Source organism: Artemia sp. Qi Xiang Cuo, chromosome 20 (assembly GCF_049724085.1).
Source record: "Artemia sp. Qi Xiang Cuo chromosome 20, ASM4972408v1, whole genome shotgun sequence".
In the NCBI taxonomy this organism is placed as follows: Eukaryota; Metazoa; Arthropoda; class Branchiopoda; order Anostraca; family Artemiidae; genus Artemia; species Artemia sp. Qi Xiang Cuo.
The window spans coordinates 40198895-40214573 of record NC_142813.1 but is presented as its reverse complement, the minus strand read 5'-3'; the positions used below and the strand labels follow the sequence as shown (position 1 = coordinate 40214573).

The 15679-nt window shown below is 35.2% G+C and overlaps 2 protein-coding genes across 6 annotated transcripts in view; one reads left to right on the top strand and one right to left on the bottom strand.

Annotated features, from left to right (window-relative positions):
• The first annotated feature begins 4110 nt into the window (after nucleotides 1–4110).
• Nucleotides 4111–15679, top strand: part of rogdi (rogdi atypical leucine zipper) — a 55928-nt gene continuing 44359 nt past the window's right edge. Inside the window, exons 1-2 of one of the 5 annotated variants that reach the window (XM_089106239.1) lie at nucleotides 4111–4259; nucleotides 10964–11127. The gene's annotated coding sequence lies outside the window, so the exon portion shown is untranslated. Of the gene's footprint in view, nucleotides 4260–4856; nucleotides 4904–4993; nucleotides 5012–10963; nucleotides 11128–15679 lie in introns of those variants that run through there. The other 4 variants (XM_089106241.1, XM_089106242.1, XM_089106244.1 and 1 more) reach the window with 4 other exon arrangements.
• Nucleotides 8713–9132, bottom strand: LOC148940192 (uncharacterized). The gene has a single exon (XM_089106094.1). The coding sequence runs from the start codon at nucleotides 9130–9132 to the stop codon at nucleotides 8713–8715; it is 420 nt and encodes a 139-aa protein (XP_088962220.1).

The following is a 15679-nucleotide window of genomic DNA, read 5'->3' as shown; positions in this document are numbered from 1 at the left end:
GGGGATAAAACGCAATCCTGCTTAACTCCTGATTAAATACAAAACCAGCTGCTAACCTCATTTCCTACCTTAACCGCAGCAGTGTTATTCTCGTACATAGCACTAATCACTTTAATGTATTTGTCTGGTATACCATACAAGGATAAAACCTTTACTAAAGCTCCTCTATCAACAGAATCAAACGCTTGCTCATAATCTATAAAACTGAGGACCAAAGGTGTATGAAAACTTAGGCACTTCTCAATTATTAACCTAAGAGTGAAAGTTTGGTCAACCAATCCTCTACCTTTTCTAAAACCGCACTGCTCTTCTCTTAAAACTTTGTCTACGGCATCTCTCAGTCTAAAAAGTATCATATTACTAAGCAATTTGCTACCTACAGAGACCAGACTAATGCCTCGATAATTAACACACTAACTTTTATCACCTTTCTTATAAAGTGGCTTAATTAAGGTTTTCCTAAAATCGTTAGGTACTTCCCCTTTTTCAAAAATCATATTCATAATCTTCAATAACTTATTTCTAACCTCAGGGCCACCATATTTAAGAAACTCATTTAATACCCTATCAGCACTTGGAGCCTTATTATTCTTTAATCCTTTTAGTACTGTTGCTAATTCCTCCTCACAAAACAAATCTTCCTTCACATCCAAGGTATCACAAACTTTTTCATTTTCCTCTATATTTTATCCTGCAACTCTATCTCGGTTAAGCAAGTTCACAAAATGTTCGGCCCATCTCGCTTTAGCTTTTTCCTTATCGCTAATTGCCACCCCATTCCTATCTTTAACTGGGACAAGTCCAGATTGACTACTACCCCTCAATTTGTTAACGTGCCAGTACAATATTTTACTATTATGCCGTCTAGCTGCATCTTCCAAATCCTCGGCAATCCTATCCATGGCCTCCACTTCACACCTCCTTAGTTCATATTTCAATGCTTCCTCCACTTTCTTTACATTTCTTTTGTTTTAATGCGATCTATCACTCATATAATTCTTGTACAAGTCCTTTCTCCTTTATATCAAACATAAAGCTTTTCCACTGATATTCTTAGCTCCAGTTCAAGCTTTCTTCCCTAAAACACCTTCAGCAACTTCATAAATTATTTTTCTAGAATTATTCCAACCATCTTCCATATTATCAAATTTTAAACTCTCAAGTTTAGTATTCAACTGTTCCTGGAAAGCTTCTCTCAAATTCTCATCCTGGAGTCTACTAACATCATAACTTCCCGGGAGGTAATTACCCTTCCAATTTTTCAGCTTTAAATTAACCCTTGAAAATACTAGATGGTGATCTTTACTTTTAACATCAATAACAGCACTCCTATATACCCTAGTATCTTGTATTGATCCTGCCAGTCTTTGGTTTACTATAGCATAATCAATGAGGTTTGCTGTCTTACCATCACATGAATATCATGTTAGCTTATGGGCCATTTTATGACCAAACACCGTATTGGTTATAACTAGATTGTTATACCTACAAAATTGCAAAAGTCTGTATCCATTACTGTTTTCTTTTCCTACACCAAATTTACCTAAGCTGGGATACCATCTATCCTTATTTCTACCAACCTGGGCGTTAAGATCTTCCAGTAATAACATCATATTTCTACCTCGGACCTTGTCTATTTGCTCCTGTAACTGTAAGTAAAATTCATCTGAGGCACTAGTATTTCCGTCAGTCGGTTCTACAGGGGCATATACTACTATAACTGATACCCTGAACTTTCTAGTTATAAAATGAGCAATTAGTATTCTATTATTAATACCTTCCTAGCTTAAACAAGACTTAGCAGCTTCCTTATTCAGCATGAGCCCTACTCCCTGTCTATGTACCCCATCCTCCCGCCTGAGTAAACAAATTCTATATCACCTAATTTCATGCTTCCTAACCCTGGAATATGAGTTTCTGAAACTCCTAATAAATCCAGTTTGAATCGTCTGAATTCGTCAGTCAAAATGTCAATACGACAGTCATTTTTTAATTTCGTAACATTCCAAGTTCTAATTTTCATGTTCTTTAAATCATTGAAATGTTTTTCGCCTAAGGAAAAGCAATGATCCCGGATACCAATGCAGGACGGGGATCACATATCTTCTCAGGTTTACACCGAAGTGCTTAAGCCGGCTTAGAACCGGACAGCAAGAAGTCCCTGGGACCACCATGGACGGAGGCTTTGTGCAATCCTGGGCCCATCTTGGTCAAAACATGGTTTTCAGCACTTGGCGATGCTCTTCTATCAACAAGAGAATTGCTTTGGTTTTAGAGGTCGAGATAGATAGACCTAATGCTTCTGAGAAGCAAGAGATTATGTTAACGTCTTGTTGAAGATCTCGGACTAATTCAGGGACATTTCTGCCTGGCTTCCATATTACAGGGTCATCTGCATAAAGCCCAAACGATGCATGGTGTAATTGGAACTCAGATATATATATATAAATTAAACAGAAGGGGACTAAGGATTGCTTCTTGGGGTAAACCTTCTCTAATAGGGTATTCATGGCTCCTGGAATTACCAATCTGCACAGTAAATGTTCTGTTCTTAGAAAAATCATCAGTGACGGCCACAACCCCAACAGGAAAGTCAAGATTTATTAGCACCTCCAATAATTTCTGGTGAATGACACTACCATAGACATCAATCCAATAAAAAAGTATGGCAATGGTTGAACATCCTTAATTAAAGGAAGTTGAAATATCATGCTCTAGGCTAGCAATATTGTCCTGTGAGCAGTGTCCCTTCGGAAACTTGTTTGTTCAAGGCGATAGAAGTTGTTTATTTCTACAAACCATTCAACCCTAGTTAAAATCATTCGCTCCAGTATTTTACCTAGTGTTGTTAGCACTGAAATTGGTCTGTAAGATTTAATATTGTTTGACGGCTGGTTAGGCTTAAGGATGGGGTTAACAATGGCTATTTTCCATGATCTTGGAATTTTATGATGGGTCTATACATGATTATAAATGTGCAGAAGACCAAATTCGAATACCTCTGGAGCTTGTGTAATCCACTTTATATGCATGTCGTCATTTCCAGGAGTTGACCTATGGTTGCTAAGGTCAATTGCCCGCTCTATCTCTTCAAGAAGGAAAGGTTTTTCAAGGGAAAGTTTATTTAAGCAGGATTTTGGCAGAATAAAAAAGGGAGGTCGTCTGTCTTATGATTTCTTTTTTATATTGCTCTGCAAACAGTTCAGTTTTTTCACCGTCACTAAGAATGTACCTGCCATTGATACATATATCATATTTCCTATCATCAATAGGTTTATTATAGCCATTGAGTTTGCTAATATATTGGTGGATTTTAGTTGCAGCAGCTTGGGGGTCTAACTGGGAGCAAAACCTTTCCCATGCTGTCTTTTTTATTTTCTGCATATTCTTTTAAGCTTTGCTGTTGCCTGTTTATACTCAAGATGTGTGATAGGAGAGGGGTGTTTCATGAAATGTTTTCTGGCTTTTTTACTATTTTGTTTCGTCAATTCAGTCTTCATTCAACCATGTCTTAGGCAATTTCTTGAGATTCAGCCTTTCCTTCTTACTATATTTTGGAATAGCAGCATCTGCAGCAGTGGTCAAACATGATGAAAATTTTCAAGATTTTTCATTTATGTCCAACTCGTTATAAACCTCTGAGTAATTTTCAGATGCTAGTATATCTTGAAAAAGCGACCAATTTGCTTTTTTGTTGTTATACTATGGCTTGGGATTTGTGGACACATATTGAGTGTTGCTTATGGAAGTGAGAACGGCTATATGATCTGTTTGTAGTTCAGGGACCTTTGTAATATAAATCTTTGAATAAAGACTTGTGGGACCAATCTGGAGATCAATAGTGGAAAAATTATTTTTACAAATGACAAATCGGGTCTGTAAATCAAATGTTGTAAAAAGAGAAAGTCTTGCATCCTTTACCAGAAGCTGCTCTACACTTTTTCCAGTTTTATTTTCATAAGTTGTTACTTCCCACAATGTGCTGTGAGCATTAAAATCGCCTAAAATCAGGGTATTATCTCCAACTGTTTCTTTTTTAAGAATATTAAGGATATCTGTTTCACCTGGTGGGTTATAAAAGGATTTAATGTCGATATGTTTTCCAGAACTTAACTTGCCAGATACTCCAATCACATCCACTTCAAAGTCATAGCAAATTGAAGGCAAAGGGAAATGAGTAATAGTATCGTCTACAAAAATTGCTACACCACCGCCCTTCATATTTGAATCCCTGTCTTTACGAAAGCACTTATATCCAGGTAAAATAATCTTTTTTAGTCTATTTAAATTTGTTTCTTGAAGACACAATATATTAACGTTAGTCCGTGTAACATAATCAGACAGGTCCATTAGTTTGAAAGTATTAATTGATGCGCAAGTCCACTGGAGTATCTTTGGGTGGGCAGACATATCACTAGTCATTTTTTTCTGTTAAATAGTGGAGAGCCTCAAATTGGTTAAGGATACTGATAATATCACACTCTGTTTCTTCAACAAATAATTTTGAGAAATAATATACAGCTATTTCTCTCAGAATGGTGGCCTTAAGATGCTGAGGAATGCCTGTTTGGGAAATAAAGGTGACTGAGTAGAGGATCTTTGGTGTGGTGTGCTATTTGTACTAGGGGCCCAATTCCTTGGTGTAGTCTTAGTGCTAATCCTTAAAGTGGGAATTTTTTCCTTAAGAATAGTGCTGTATGATTTTGCAACTATTCCAACAGGTAGGTTTTCTTTCTGGGTAATTTTCAACACTTGTTGTCTTTCCAGGTATTTGGGACAGGTTTTTTTGTTGAATGAATTATGATTTCCTTTGTAATTGGCACCGAACTGACATTAATAATAGTTTATTCAAAAACAACAGACGTGACCAAAAGTGAGACTACTCCTATTCTCAGAAATTACCGTAAGTGAGACATGTACCTGATTTCTCATAGAAATCTCAAGCCTGTAAAAATTGGGGTTGTCAATGAACAATTGAAACTATTGAGATGGAAACCCTTTGAGATATTGGGTAATTTTTTGCAGTTCATATTATTGACTTTGCCTAGGCCTACAAATAAAGTGAACATACCACTTGATGCCTATTTTATGCTCTTTACAAATATAATAATTGCTTGTATTGCAAATTCAAATTTACCCACCCCACTCTCATAATGTGCAGATATATACCCTGAATTGTAACCACACAAAGAAGTTATCAACACTAGCCTAGGTAAGTTATTGAAACATGGTTAAAAACATATCTCTAGTTTTATAAATAAGTGTTCAAGAGTAGCATTCCAAAAATACTTACTTATAACAATTTGAACCTCATTTATTTGGCAACTCAAATATCAAATGTTTTCCTACTGTTTCAAGTTTTTTTTTAATGCTGTCAACAAAAATAGCACTGAATTTTGCAATTTGAAACTTTGCTGTTGACAATTCATGGTATATTTTAATTCAAGTTATATATTTGCAAATTAGGGGATGTGGGGGTGGGTAAATTTGAATTTGCAATAGATGCAATTATTATATTTGTAAAGAGCATAAAAAAAGGCATCAAGTGGTATTTCACTTTATTTGTAGATATATAACATGAACAGCAAAAAATTTACTAGATTTTGAAAGCCATTTCAGTAAATATTTACCAAATCATATTAGGCCTATTGAGTTACAACTAAAGTGAATGTACCACTCGATGCCTTTTTTTATGCTCTTTACAAATATAATAATCAGTTTTGTCAGAAATGAATTTCAGCCCCCCCCCCTATATATACCAATTCAGGGTATATATTTGCACATTAGTGGGGTGGGGTAATTTTATTTCGTATGTAAATGAGAGCTAAGTTTAAACTTTCCCCCCACCCCCCTAATGTGCAAATATATAGCCTACCCTGAATTAGTATATATAAAGGGGGGGGGGCTAAAATTCATTACTGACAAAAACGATTATTATATTTGTAAAGAGCATAAAAAAAAAGTCATTGAGTGGTATATCCACTTTAGTTGTAACTCAATAATATGATTTGGTAAATATTTACCACCATTTCTAAATCCTAAAATACTCACTTAAATGTAGGCTAGCCTATATCATTCCTAAAAGCACTCCACATTGCTTCATACTAACCCTAACATGCAAATATATAGGCTAGCTCAAATGGTATATTTTGGTATCAATGCAAAAAGTTTATAAGAATAGGAAGATAAGTACATTCTATGTCTAGAATATTGGAAGCTACAGTGATGACAGTGGTCAAGTATGGTTCTGAAGCCTGGGTGTTCCAAAAATAGAGAAAGTTTTGATAAATGCTTGGTAAAATTCTAGACTAGCTACTTTTTGCTATCTTGGAAAAGGTTTAAGTTAGGAAAATTAAACTTTCAGGTATGCATCTACAAACTAAAGTATAGGCCCCTTTTTACTAAGATCTTACATCTAAGATCTTACATCTTTCTGCAAAGATTATTGTTTTTTAACTCTTCTTTGTTCAAAGATCTTACAGCTCACTGATGTTAGCAAAAAGTGTGAAGACCACCACTGTTCTGCAATATAGAACAATGATGAGAGAACTTTGATGATCTACTCATCATTGTTCTCAGGCTGCTGATCAGAGCAGAATGATGAAAGACATTTGCACAAAAACAACCAAAGATGTAAGATATTTGTTCCAAGATTTCATTTTTAAGCGTTTTCTGACAAAAGATATAAGATCTTAGCACATTGATGAGTGAAAAAATGCCCCTTATGTTTCAGGAAGGTATTTGAAGTACCCACCTCCATTTCTAATCTCTCTAGAAGGCACTAACCTTTGACAATCTTTATTTTATAAAAATTAAACCTTGCAGAATAGAGATTTGCAAATACATTTCCTAAATTTAGAAACAAAAATATTGATAAGGCTTAAAATTAAACTCAAATAACAGGAATTACATTTTCAAAACTAAAACCAGAGAATAAGAAACTAAAAAGTGAAAAATAAGGTATAATGTTGCTTTGTCAAAATTCCAATACAGTAGGCTAGGAATAGACCTGTCAAGGAGACAAATTTTGGTACTTTATTAGTAGCCAGGCAACACACAAGAAGTGATGTTTGGTTAATGCTAATGAAATAAAACAATCTATGGTAAAAATATAATAGTTTAGAAACAAATTTGGGTTATATATTTGCACAGTGGAGAGAGAGGGGTGGATGTAAAGCATAGCATATATTAAATACTTAACCTAACCAAGGTACCTTTAGTCCCCCTAAGCCCCAAAAAAATAAAGTTTAAATATAGTTCCCAGAGTGAGAAACCCTTTGTTCAATCACTATACATTGGAGACTAACTGGTTATTTTCCTATCCAATCATGCAGTTCATCTTGTGTATTCCCCAGCTGCTAATAAAGTACCATACCCAAATTTCTGAGGCTTATAAATCAGAAAAGGGTTGACATCATAGTTTTGCAATACCTCCCCAGAGTATGTTTTTGGCCCTGGATTCATTACTGAAAGTTTCATTTTCCTGACCTAACCCCTTTCCAAGATAGCCAAAAGTAGCTTGTCTTGAATTTTACCAGATGTTTTCCAGAGAAATAGCTTATGGATTGCTTGGGGTACCTGACTGACTGGCCGTATCTCAAACAGTACATTTTACAAAAAATGTAATTCAATCCTTCTTTCTAGGGCTATAACTGGAGAAGGGTTGATATGGCCAAGATACATTCTGCAGATGAAGGATGACAGACTGTCCTTATTGGGCAAGCATCAAGGGCCAAACAAAAGAAAGATTGTCCCTGGCTAGGGTGGGAAGATGTCATGAGGCAACATTTAAGGGAAATTGGGACTTCTTTGGAGAGTGTAAAAAGAGATGCTTTGGATAAGTTGGGATAGAGGAGTAGCAGGTGTTGTTGTGTTGGCCTCAGGCAGTTTTGTACTGCAGTGAGCTGTTAGTAGTAGCAGTAGTAGTAATCCACAATTAGGCCTATTGAGAAGGAAACATTATAAAATCCTGAAACAATCCTTAAAAATTCCTAAAATACTTATTTATATCATTCAAGAAAAGCATTTTGCTTTACCTCTAACCCTCCCTCCACCCCAATGTGCAACTATATAGCCAAAATTATATTTTCCCCATGCTTTTTTCTATTTCTTGATTTTGTTGATGTTGCTTCTTTGTCATTAAATTTATTTGAACAAAAGAATAACATAATCAAGAAACAGATAAATAAACTGTAAATAGGCCTATAGATAACATTGTTGCTGGTGGGCTCTTCCAAAGGTAACTCTATAGTAACAAGAGTAGTGCACTATTTTAGTGGATGGCCCCTCCTGAAGGAAACACTATAAAATTGTGAAAAATTGTGAAAACTGAAAAATTGTGAAAACTAAAATTTTGAAAAAAAAAAAATCCTAAAATACTTACTTGAATCTTCCCCTTATGTGCTTCAATTAACTTTTATCCCCAATCCCATCCCTTAATATGAAGATATATATGCCTAACCCAAATTATATACTTTCCATGCATTTTTTGTTTGTTTTGATTTTCTGATGTTGCTTCTTTGCAATTAAATCTATTTGAACAAAAAAGGAAGGTATAGCAAAACACCTAGAACATAAATAATTTGAATTATTTATTTGCACATTAGAGGGGGAGGGGGTTGAAAGTAAACTGAATTGCTTATTAGAATTACTAACTAAAAATTACCTTAAATTGCACTTGCTAGCAATATGGACAAATCCAGTGTATGCCAGTTAGTGATGATAGTGCTGCAGGACATCTGCTGCATCCCATTGAGTGAGCCATGGTTTTGTTGCCCAGCCCTTGTTGAGATTTGATTTGAAGCTATTGATTGTTGTAGATCCCACCATCCTTATGCTTATGCCATTCCACAGACCTATGATTTGATTATAGAAGAAATTGTTTCTTTTTCTTGTCTTGGCATGCTTGCAGAACAACTTTGCTGAATGACCTCTGGTACTTGACAAACAGGCAGGTTCAAACATATCTTTGTCATCAGACTTGAGCAACTTATAGGTCATTATGACATTGCCACTGCATTGATGGTGTGGCAGAGTTGGTATCTTCAAACTTTGCAGTTGACATCCATACTCTTTACCTTTGAGACCCTTTATGCATTTTTTTGCATGTCTTTGAACAGATTCAAGAGTCATTTAGTCTGTTTTATTAATTGGTGTGGCAATGCACATTCCATACTCCAATCTAGGTCTCATCAGGCTTTTATATAGTTTAGTCACTATTGTTGGGGATCAATTAATGATTGTGCTCTTGATGAAACCAAGAGTCAGCCCTGCTACTGCAGCACAGATGTGGCAGTTGAATTTGAGATCTTCATCCATAACTATGCCCAAATCTCTATCTAAGGTACTCTTGGAAATTGGTAGTCTCTCACTGGAAGTTGATAACATTGAATATTGTCATAATAGGTTATTCCTTCTTAAATGAAGAACCTTGCCTTTTTCACCATAAAACTCAAATCTCTATATATTGGCCCATTTGTAAAAGCTTTCTATGTCTGACATTATTGAGGCTACACCTTGCTGTGTTTCAACAGGACTAATAAGTTTCTAGTCATCAGCATATAGGCTTTGTTTATTAGTCATGTTTTTTGTCGCATTGTTAATGTTTGACATTGAAAAGTGTAGGTCCCAAAACCCCACTTTCAACCTTGGTTATTTCAGATTAGAAAGCTGCATCACCTTTACCAAAAACTCTGATCTGCTGCTTTCTTCCCTTCAAGAAGGACATAATCCAATCAACCGCACCCTCTTCAATACCTATTGCTTGCAGTTTCAACTGGAGCCTTTGATTACAGACTTTATCAAAGGCTTTAGCAAAGTCTAGCAAAACCATATTAACTGGGAGACTTTGGCCAAGGAGCTCAGTTATGTAATTACATGAGTCAATCAGATTTGTTTTGTCTGGTCAGAATCCGTGTTGGTGTTTTGATAGAAGGTTATTTGTGGCCAAATGTTTGAGAGCAACAGCATTTACAATGCCTTCTGGGATTTTCCCAACAGCAGAGGTAATACTGATTGGCCAATAATTGGGAGCTTTGGTCCTATCACCTCCTTTATGTATTGACAAAATATGGGCAACTTTCCAGTCCAATGGTATGACTGCCATCAATTGACTTTTGGAAGAGCCTTGAGAGTGGCAGTACTAATTGGGCATGAGCTTCTTTTAAGAGTTGTGGATAAATGCAATCTGGCCCAACAGACTTATTTGGATAAAGCTTTTAAAGCCAAGATTAAAGTTCAGCCTTATCCACTATTATTGGAGACACTTGACTGTTAATTATGTAGTGTGGTGGGGTTGGGAGGAACAGTGTCTGCAGGTGTGAATAGTGACATAAATAGGTGATTCAAGGCATCAGCAATTCTTAGGGAGTAATTTGACTGGATTCTATTACAAATAGAATCATCCATATTGCTAGCAAGTGTGATTTAAGGTAATTTTTTAAGGTAAATCAGCTTAGTCACTGTGTGCCTACCAGCCTTATGTGCAGATTTGTATTTCCCAAACTTCTTGGGGTTGGTTTTTGAGGTTGCTGCAATGACCTCCTTGTAATTCTCTCTCAATTTTCTGGACAGTGCTTGAACTTTGTTCCTTGCAGCTTTGAACTTAATTAAGTAGTCAGCCCTATGTGGGTTCTGGCTTATGAACTTCTACAGTTTCTTTTTCTTGTTCCTGGCAATTTTCATTTCACTGGTCATAAATTGGAGAGTTTCTGGTTTACATCTTCATATAATAATTGTATTTTTATTGACAGTGTCCAACAATACATTTTTCATTATCTCCCATATGGCTTCTACTTTCATAAATTCAATGAATGACCAATCACATTGACTGAGTTCACTGTAGTTTGTATATGCATGTTTTGTTAGGTTTTATGTCTGTGGGTACAGCCAAATTTTCATTTTATTACAATGTGGTCACTATTTACATATGGGTTTTTTTATTTTATGTAAATGCGTGACTCAGGATCATTATTAAAACGAGTTCAAGGAGTGAAGGATTCTGCTCTTCTCAAAATCTTGTTGGAATTGCCACTGCCTGGAATAGCAAGTGTTACTCTAAGCAGTCCAGAAAAGACTGTGTTACCATATTAATTGTTTGACCATATCCCTCAGCCCACCCAATTGCAGGTAAGTTAAAGCCACCAAGTATGAATAAACTCTTATATTTTTGGGCAACATTATCATAGACCTCCATACTTGTCAAAGTAGGACTCCTGTAAAGACAACCAAGTGCAATAATATAGGTAAGTATGGTATTTTAGGATTTTTTTTTAATAATTTGGTAGGGTTTCCTTTTGAGTAGGCCTAACTGTACACTACTTTAAATTACCTTAAATCACACTTGCCAGCAAGTTAAGGTGGCTATAACCTCCTGTAGTAAACTTGGTAAACATTAGGATTATATGCATGTTCCTTGATTTTCTATATGCCAACACTTTTCTTCAAATTAATTTAACAGCAAACAAGCAACAAAAAATCCATGTCCCATGCAGCTTATCATTGCTAACACAATCACTGCATCTCCATTTAAATGGACCTTTTATTCTTTACCTACTCTATAGTATCATGCCATTATAAAAAATAAGAACAATTGGATAAATTTGTTATCTAAGGAATCACAGGACAAATCTTCATGCATTATTACCCAAATTACAGAGTTCTTACCTTTGCCTTGCTTTAAATCACATTACCTTAAATTACATTATGTAGGGGTAGAAGGGTTACTCAACTGGGCAGATAGGTGTCTAACTAGACTGGAAATAAAAAACTAGAGCTGTTTTGGTGTTCTGAGATTGTTTAGTCTTCTCTGTCATAAGCTTCTCCCTCTTACTATCATCAAAACGAGAATTCAGCTTGCATGTCATCTTAGTTGCATTAGGGTGGACCTTTTACAAGTTTGCCTGACCATTATTATAACTCCAAACAGTGCTGCAGGTTCATTTTTCAGGAGTGCCCCCCCCCCCTTGAGGAAATTACAGCCAAGTTAACATCATAGCATTGCCTTGAATTTTGATTAATGAATTACACTTCTAGGTTTTGTTTGTTTTGATGGGATTTTTTAGGATTGAATAACCTTTTTCTAGCTCTGTTATTTATAATGGCTATAATGGTCTTCCAATTCTACTATAGTGTCTGTAATGCTAATATATGACATATGGGAGGTAATAGGCATGGGATTGCTTGTGTGGAATTTGAGCTCAGAGACTTCTTCCTATCCAGTTCTTAGCTAGTCTAAGTGCTTTATATTAGACTTGAGTAGAAGTAAATAGTCCTAGCTTACACTGGTGATACCCATTGCTTCTATTAAAGCCTTAATGCTTTGAACTTGACTTGTTACGAGTTATGAAAATTCACCTTCAAAGGTTAGGAAACATGAACGTAGGATGTATTGCTTTTACTTTTTGAGGTCAGAAGGGTTGGATTTATTGGCATAGGGTTACAAAACACTTGACAGACTTTCTTTGGCTGAGAAGGATATTAATAATATAATTCTGGCTGCTTACTTTATAACCAAAAAGTACCTACTTTATGACCAAAAGTAATAGAATTTTGGTTGCTTACTTTATAACCAAGAATGTGTCATATCATAGTGGTATATGCAAGGCTGCCAGTAGGTCCCTAAAACTGGAGAAGGTCTCTGAAAATCCCTAAAACAGCTCTCAAGTCCCTTTTAGCAAGATTAAGCAATGCCAATACTTCGGTTGAGGAGTCTTTTCAGTGTGTTAGTGTCCTTAAGACTGCAGAACAATTTCACTGCCACATCATCCTAGTTTTTTCGTATAGATAGATAAAAAGGTTTGGCACCCTTTGTCTCTTGGGTCACTTAAGCTACAGTTTTTTTTCTTTTTTTTTTATTATTATTATTGATGGTATGACGTTTTTTGCCGGATTGTTCTTTAGGGACTAATAATTTCACCAAAGTAGCATTGATGTTAAACCTTTATATAATTGTTACAGAAGTTGCTGTAAACTAGTAAAGAGCAATCAAAGGCCCATAATAACCAAAGATTAAAGATATGTTTATCAAAGAGGCTAAAAGAACTCAGCTAAAAGGAATTTAGGAATATACTAGTAATTATTATTCAGTTTTTCTTAACAAGACTAATCTATAATGTTAAAGTTGTTTGGAATTTTGAAAGCAAAAACATGAAACCCAGAACATTATCCATGATGTCATTTTGTTTTGGGAGGGAGAGAGGCTTCCAAAGAATTCCTGTATTTTGGGGGTTAAGGATAAATTTTTGTTTGGGGGGGGGAGGGGTTTTCTGGAAGAATTTTTTTTGCATTTTTACAACCAGTTTACTTATTTATTTATTTTGTTCAATAAAGGAGAAATCCATAGGCTTGTTGCAATGCTAGAGACTTGTTAGAGATTTTTGTTTTAGGGAGGGGGCAGGCTAAAAATTGGTACCCCCTGGATACAGCAGTGCTGTTACTCATAAAAATGGCACCTGTAAAGGTTTAATTCCACACCTCCACTTTTGAAAACCAAAGTAAATTGTATTTTAGCCTGGGTAACTCTGCTGTTTCTCCCTTTTATTTTATTTTTGTTTCCCCCCAGGCCCTCAGCAGATCACTGGATTGTTGAAGAGAGTTGATTAAGGACTTGTTTGAAGCTTGAACCTTTTAATAAGTTGAGACCAATTGAACCAGATCAAATTGCTGTATTTGATGGAAAACAGCACTTTTGGTGCCATCTTTTGAATGGGTTGAACTGAGGCTAGTAGATGCAGCAGAGAGTTTACCCTATGTCCAACAAGTTAATATTATAACCTTTAGTGTTAAATTCTTGTACTTATGTGATACATTATGCATATTGCTCTTGGCTTAGAAGTATGAGGCCCTAAATCCAAGCCTTATGCTTATACTTCTTTTTGTAAATGGTTCAAAGTAAATATGATTAGCTTGGCTGCTTTCTTTAGTATTTTCTTTATAATTAATTAAATGAGCAACTCCAAATCAAGGATATGGTTTTAAGGTTAAATTAATCAGAAAGTAAATATATGTTTTTTTTACTTAGATCCTCTTACTGTTTTACACATGATGTGTTTAAAAATAAACCACACTTAACACAGTCCTTAAAGTCCCATCACCAGCAGACAGCAGAAATTGCCAAGATAGAGAAAAGATAAGAGAAAAGAAAGTGCCAAGGCTGGCTTAGTTAATGCAAAAGTACTAATCTTAAATTCCAACACCAAATCTGATAATACGAGTACATTCATAACTGAAAAATCCTTCTGCTGCTTTATTTTTAATTTTATGAACCATGATGTACCATGCCATATTAATGTAGGCCTCAAGTAAATTGGAGTTCAGGCCAATATTATATTTTTTTCATCAGACTGTGGAATCCAAAAATTAAAAAACATGTTTGAAGACAACTGTGGTGCAAAAAATTATGTAAAATATTGCTTCAGAAATGGTAATTGTTATTCAAGTAACCTTAAAAGTGATCTATAATTGCCTAATCTCCTGTTCTCCTGCTATGTTTGTGACCTAGCTCTGCATTCTGAGAGCTCATAATTTATCATGTACATTTGTCCATTGGCAATAAAAAGGTTGAAATTTTAAAACATACAGAAAAGATTGTTATTCAGTGCAAGCAGTATACTTTTCTTGAAAATTAACTAGTCTTACTGCTTTATTGAAGAACAGAACAGAAGAGTATATTAGGAAATTCTCTTAGAAACAGGGTTTCTGCTAGGATAGTTGAGTTTTAGTTTTATTTCTTCAAAATTGTTACTTGTTATTTTAATGTTTTTATTTATTTATTTATTAATACCAAAATACGGTAAGCTTTAACAAACTTGTCGCACTAAACAATTATAAAACAGTCTATGTCAATGTTGATGACATAACATAAAGATACAGTAACTGAAACGTACACTCTGAAAACATAATAACTGAGACATACAGTAGCATACCGAACTAACTGAAAAATATCTGTTAATAATTGAAGCATACCAAAAAGTAAGCCTACAAAATAACTGAAAACATCTTGGTCACAATTCAGCTAATACAAAAGTAAAAAATATTCTCAAAATGGATCGTGATAAGGCCTAGTATAGAAATCTGTAGAGGCTAAACTACTTTTGAAAGACTGGACTGTGGTACTTGCAACTATTTCCGATGGAAGTGAATTCCAAGTCTTCCACACTTGGCTAGACAAAGAGTTTTGACCTATTGTTTTCTGTGAACATAGTTTGTAAATGTTGTGTTGGTGTTGACAGATACTACTGTATTTTGTAAAATGAAAAAGTGAGTTGGAGTGGTATTACCAGTGTTCCTAACAATGCGGAATATATTTATTAGATTGGCTCTATCATGTCGGAACTGGAGACTAGGCAACTGTAGTCTCTGCATTCTCTCGTGGTAAATTAGATGACTCAGGTAAGATATGAGTTTGGTGGCCCTACATTGCACTCCCAACCTTCTCTCTATCAGTTTTGTTAAGGGGATACCATACTGATGAGCAATACTCAAGTATTGAACGTACTGTGGATACATAAAGTGAAATCAGTGAATGAAGAATAAACTTAAAAAATGTACGCCTTAGACATAGTAATTGGTAATTTGCCTTATGGGTGATATCCAACACATGTTTATTAAATTTGAGACTTGAATCAAAGCAAATCCCAAGGTCTTGAACATATTCCACACTTGAAAATGATTTATCTTC

Bases quoted from the DNA above. Each gene is read 5' to 3' on its own strand.
- LOC148940192 (XM_089106094.1), bottom strand. From the start codon at position 9,132: ATGACTCTTGAATCTGTTCAAAGACATGCAAAAAAATGCATAAAGGGT.